Source organism: Monodelphis domestica, chromosome 1 (assembly GCF_027887165.1).
Source record: "Monodelphis domestica isolate mMonDom1 chromosome 1, mMonDom1.pri, whole genome shotgun sequence".
NCBI lineage: Eukaryota > Metazoa > Chordata > Mammalia > Didelphimorphia > Didelphidae > Monodelphis > Monodelphis domestica.
This window is the reverse complement of record NC_077227.1, coordinates 409817411-409823587: the sequence shown is the minus strand read 5'-3', so window position 1 is coordinate 409823587 and position 6177 is coordinate 409817411. Positions and strand designations below refer to the sequence as shown.

The 6177-nt window shown below is 44.5% G+C and overlaps 1 protein-coding gene across 1 annotated transcript; it reads right to left on the bottom strand.

Annotated features, from left to right (window-relative positions):
- Positions 1 to 1770: 1770 nt before the first annotated feature.
- On the bottom strand, positions 1771 to 5486 carry ZCCHC3 (zinc finger CCHC-type containing 3). Its single transcript, XM_007474482.3, has one exon. The coding sequence runs from the start codon at positions 4671 to 4673 to the stop codon at positions 3648 to 3650; it is 1026 nt and encodes a 341-aa protein (XP_007474544.1). The 5' UTR covers positions 4674 to 5486; the 3' UTR covers positions 1771 to 3647.
- Positions 5487 to 6177: the final 691 nt, after the last annotated feature.

The following is a 6177-nucleotide window of genomic DNA, read 5'->3' as shown; positions in this document are numbered from 1 at the left end:
ATAGGTATTACTAATCCCTTTTCACACATGGTAAAACTGGATGCTGTTACACGGATATGTCTAGCTTTAAGCATCCTCCTTCCTTTTCCTTTACCAAACCAAAACAAACCATTCCCAGATTTTTGTCACCAGTGTTTTTTGGCAGGGGGAGGGAAAGTATCAAACTCATTGATTAGAGAGAATAGAAGATAACCAGAAAATTAAAATGGTCTGCTCAATATATACCTACAGAGCTCTCATAATTCTCAGTGTAACAGAAATAGCATGAGATTTCAAGGCAGAGGGCTTTAGTTAGGACTCTTAGCTTTGTATCCTTGGACAAATGATCTCTTTTCAAGTCTCAGTTTTGCCGTGTGTTAAAAGGAAATAATGTTACCTCACAGCATTGTTTCAAGAAGAGTAGTTCCTAAGCCTTCAAGGTTTATAGAAATGTAAGCTGTTATTATGCCTGACATGTTCTGGCCTTACACTGGAGCCACCCACCTCTTAACTACTCCCACCTGATCTCTTTCAGTAATGGAACAGCAGCCCCTTTTCCCAGGATGCTCCTGAAGCCTTGGCTTTGCTCAGCTCCTGACTCTCTGGATTTAGCCCATTGGCAGAGAGACACACAGTACCAGTGCTGAGCCAATCAGTAAGGTAGTCTTTCTTTGGCACCACCCACACACACCCAAGTAATATCAGTAACTATTTCATTGCCTTTTTCCTTAACCATCTCCAAACATGGGCACGTCATAAAGAATCCTAACAGCAATGGGAGGTGGTCCAAGGAAAGAGTTCTGGATTTGGAGGCAAGGACCTGGATTCAAACTCCAGTTCTGTTATTCACTGCCTATGTGATCTTGGGCAAGTTATCTAACCTTCCTGGGTCTCAGTTTCCTCATTGGTAAAATGAAGTTGTATTAGACAACCTCTTCTGAGGTGGCTTTCAGCTCTAAATTTTTATGATTATAAATCTCAACTGAAACAACTGAAGGTTCAGAGACATTTCCTAGCAGAATATGGAAAGCATCTTTCTCACTAGTATTAATGTGATGCTCTAGTTTCAAATCATGTTATTTGTCTCAGAACAGTTCATGAAAAAGACAGGTGACCCATGGGCAGCAGAAAAGTACATGGTAAGTCTAAGTGCACTGTGGCTTTATTACTAGGAGGAACTTGAATGGCAGACATGGGATAAAAGGCACTGTTAAGAATGAGTGTGATAGAAAGGGAAGATGAACTGATCATGTGAGAGTGAGGGATGGCAGAAAGACAACCCAAGTGTTCCACTGGTATCTTTGAAGTATCCAGAAAGCCAGAAGAAGGCCTTCAGAAGGATTTCCAGAAGGAACTCCAAGCTTTTGGTGATATCTTTCCTGCAGATTTAGGCAAAGACAAGATATCTATCACATAGGATGAGAAGGCATCTAATGGTTTCCCTCTGATCTGCCATGGAGACTAGCCACTCTGAAGAGATCATAAATGCATTTAAGTTTTTGTGAGAGCTAACTGAGGCATAGTGGGAAAAATACTAGATATGCAGTCAGTAGAAATGAGTTTGAATCCCAGTTCTACTTGCTGCCTGTACAAATTTAGAGGCTGTAGAGGGTTATGGACCAGATAAATATAAGGGTCTTTTCTATCCGTAAACCCTAACATAGATATATAAATATGTATGTAAAGATAGAGTTTGTGACTGAGCACATGGATGAGAATGTGTATCTAGAACATGTATTATTAAATCTTTAAGGAGTGCTTTGAAATGACAGGAAAAATACTGCTCTGAGGTAATTTATACAAAAGATAAATATTTATTCACAATAACAAACCAAGCCATTAATTCACTTTGGAAACCACAACAAAATAATGCCAAATACAGAACAAGGGCAAACAAAACCTACACACAAGTAGCTTATCATCTTTTGGGATAACTATCTACCAAGGTGATTCTCTCTCTCTCTCTCTCTCTCTCTCTCTCTCTCTCTCTCTCTCTCTCTCTCCCCTTATCCTTCTCCTCTCTTTCTCCCTCAATGCCTATTCACAGCTGGCCTTTCCCCCTTAAGACAAAATTTACTTCTACTTCCAGTGCTCATACTGTCACTTTTTTTTCTCTAGGTCTCAGTTTCCTCTTCTGTAAAATGAGGGGGTTGGATGAGATGATTTCTAAAGTTCCTGCCTGTTCTAAATCTTAAGTCCCTATCTCAGGAGCTGTGTGGCTTCAGTAAGATAACGTGTACAAATTTCTCTGCTATCTTAAAAGCACTCTCTGCACATGTTGGTGTTTATTATTATTACCCATAGTTCTCTACTCATTGCTCTGAGAATCACAAGGTTAGCAATGACCTTTTACTCAGCTTCCCTTTTTGGTGTTTCTTAAGCTTTAAGCCTACAGCTCCTATTTATACTACCATGTGGCTAGCATCAATTGACTACTGATGGGGATAAACAGGGGAATGTTTGGTCCAGACTGGACCTGCCAAATCCCTTTAGAACACACTCCAACCTATAGGAGAGGGTCACCATCCCTTCCAACATAAATGGTTTTCCTCTGCCTTTCATCCCTGCCTTCTACCTGAAATTCATCTTCTTCCTTTTTGCTTTTCTCTCCTACTTCCTGATTCTTCTGTTTATGGCGTTCCAATTATCTTAAAAATCCTCTAGAGCCTTGTTCATTTTTGTTCATTAGGCCAGCAGGGCTGGCCCTTTTCTCTTGGAATCCTTGATGCTGACTGCCTGAGCCAGCCTCCCTCCCTCCCTTCTGAGACACCCCCATTCATCTAGATACTGGAGAGCCAACTTCTAGTGGCTTCAGTCATCAGACTATAATGAAGAACCAGCTAAAAAACCCAAAACCAAATAGGAAAAACAAATAAACAAATAAACCCCACTCAAGAGGCACTATATATAATAGAAAGAGCTCTGAACTTAGAGTTGGGAAACCTAGGTTTTACTCCTGGCTTTCCTACCACATCACTGTGTGACTCTAGTCATTTCCCCTTTCCTGGCCTCAGTTTGCCCATCTGAAAAATAAGAGGGATGGAGTTGGCTAAATAATCCATAAAGTCCTCTTAAGCTCTGATATTTCATGATTCTGTAAGAAAAGATCTCTAGTTCTACCTATATATTAACATATAAGTTCTCTTAGGCCACCAAAATAGCTGTCTCAAAGCCCATGCACTTTGTTCTATGAGGGGCCCTGGGGCTCACCATTCAGAGCTTATTTACTCCTAATTTACATATAATTCTAACAACATTGGTTACATTTATTATTATTTTTTCAGACCACAACAAATCGGAAGCAGCAAATCAGAAGGGGGGAAAAGAGAAAAGGGTAGGCACACTGACAATCGAAGTAACAGCTCACAGCATGGCAACAGCGAAGAAGACGACAGAAGAAATATCATATAGCACGGGATGATCACTAACTATCACAAAGATGACCTCGAGTCACCAAGAAAAGGCTGACTTCTCTTCACTCTACTCTTGTTTAAGGAGGCAGAGACACATGGGTAATTCACATATTTTGGAAATACTTCCTCTAAGATGGCTAAAATGAACACCAAAGAAGTCCTGGCACTTAAAGGGGCACGGGGGAGGGAGGGGCAGGGGAGAGGGGGGGCTTGGGTAGTTTGGAACATTGGATTGATTATTCCAAAGCCCTCTTTTCATTCCCCAGTGATGCCAGCTGAGTGGCCTGCACTGGGGCAGTTGGCATAGATGTGTCCTTTCTGCCCGCAGAGGTTACAGACAATCCCCTTTTTGCAGAAGGTGGTGCTATGCCCTTGCTCTCCACACCGGAAACACTTTTCCTGGCTACAGGTTAAACTCATATGGTTCTTGGAGCCACATCTATAGCACGTCTTTGGCTGGCCCTTATACCAGCTGTAGCCCTTCTCCGCGCCTAGGTAAAAGGCCCCCGGCAGGTGGTCAACCCCCTCCTCCCCTTGCCACAGTTCGATTTCACACTTGTATTCCCCCGTCCAGACCCCGAAGCGATCGGCCACCTTGACCGGGGTGGTCAACACGTCGCAGTGTCTCTTCAGCCACGTCACGATGTCTCCCGTATCCACAGTTTCGTTTCGAAAGAGGATGAAGAGGGTTTTGAGCCGCGGCTTGGTCAGCTGAATCAGCACAAAGTTCTCCCAGCAGTCCTGGCCCTTTTTCTCCTGGTACTTTCTCAGAAAGAAGTCGAATTTCTCCGCCGATCGGAAGCTCACGTCAAACTCCTTACTGCCGGGGATCTGTATGACTGCATAGATGTCCCTGGGGTTCATGCCGATCGACTTGATGATAAGGGTCCCTACCACATAGTCTCTCGTGGGGCAGTTGTTGTCCTCGCCTTGGAATCGGAGCCTCAGGATAAACCTCCCATTGAAGGCATCCTCCTGCGGTCCTTTGCCCCGCACTAAGGAGGCTGCACCCGGCCTCTTCTCTTCTCTCTTCTTTTTCTCCTCCTCTCCACCTGGAGCCCTTACAGAAGACAAAACAGAAAAACCAGCAGCATCTGTTTTCTTTCTTCTCCCCCCTTCCTCCTCCCTCTTCTTCTTCCTCACCTCCCTGCCACCAGCCTTCCCTAACTCTTCAGCGTCTCCCTGCCGGCCCTCTCCGTCCTCACTCTCGCTCGGAGCGGCCGGCTGACACTCACCATGCCCCTGGCCAAAGCCAGGGGAATACAGTTCTGGGCTGGGCATCTCGGAACTCCCACAGGTCCGCTCCTTCTGCTGGCGGGGCTGGAAGCGGCTCTCAGTCCTTCTCTGTCAGGCTCCGGGTGATTTGAGCTCACACCATGCTCTCCTTCTGCTCTGACTCCCCTACTTCCTTGGCTGCCTGCCTGGGTTGCTGCGGCAACTGCTGCAGTCTCCCACTCTCCTCCTCCTTCTCCTCCTCCTCCTCTTTTCACTCCTCCTCCTCCTCCTCTCCTCCTCCCCACCACCAGTAGTGGCCATGTTACCTCTTTCCCGGCATACACTACCAACTGCCGAGGGGGAAGGAGAGACTCCATTTCAGCTTCCCTGGCTCTTTAGCCGAAAAAAAAACATTTTGGAGGTGCTCTGAACTGGCAGGTTCTCTCTAGCCCACTACGGGACCATCCCCCCAGTCGGCTAATCCTTCTAAGCACACTTCAATTTTCAATTAACATAAGAAACTGGCATTTTAATTTTTTTCTCTTCCTGTTTTTTTCCAGTTCTTCCCACAGAACCCTCCGCTCCCCTCAGGTGGGCTGCATCTCTAGCTTGTCTGATCTCTTCCGCTCTTCCTCTGACTTAATGTTATTTTCAGTTTCCGAACCACACTCACATTGCTGTGAATTTCAGTGTCTCGGATCCCTGGAGAGCCCCATTTTTCCTTCCCTTTCAACCTCCTATCTTTCTGCCCCATGTACTCCCCTCAGGCTCCATGACACCTCCTTTCTACCTGGTATTTTTCCTTGTGACTTTAGGATTCTGCTAATAAATGCAAGAAAAAATGAGAATGTCTTTGCCCAGCATTTGAAGTCTTTCAGTCGGTTCTAGTTTCTTTTCCCCAGCATTATCTCATGTACTGTATATTCAGTTAAAACATAAAAGATCCCTCACCCCCCCCCCCACCTCCACCATCCTTGCCCTGCCCTTTTCTATCTCTGCCTTTCCTGGTGCCCAGGATGTCTTTAATTCTCACCATCTACACAAACTGCCTCCCTCCCTCTAGCACATTAAGCCTTTGAAGTCCTTCCCTTCCTTTTGGGCTTAGCTTCTACTTTTTCCTTCCCTGATTCCCCCTGCCCCACCCTTCCATTTTGGAAATGATTTCTCCTTCTTCACATCTCTCAGTGCTAAGCCTGGATCTCTGATTTTCATTTAGCATATAATAAGATCGTTTGTATCACAATTAATTGCATATGTCTAATTTGTTTTATTTCCACGAGTAGACAGTGAAAAGAGGGAGTGTCTCATCTTGTAAAATGCTACATAAAAATGCCATTTTAAACAAGTTTCCACTGCTTTCTGAAGAATCAATTTTCAAGCATTTATATATTAGCCAATCAGTACTGGCCCAGTGTGAGACCTTATAGACCTTAAAGGATAGTTAGCCATCCCTGGAGAGGCAATCTGGTGGTATAATGGAAAGATATTCACCTTTCTCACTGAATCTACTACTTGAAATAGAACTGGTAAGACATTTTTAATTAATTGTGATACAAACTACCTTATGCCA

What these genes read in the sequence shown, in the direction of transcription:
- ZCCHC3 (XM_007474482.3), bottom strand. Translation starts at nt 4,673, where the DNA reads ATGCCCAGCCCAGAACTGTATTCCCCTGGCTTTGGCCAGGGGCATGGT.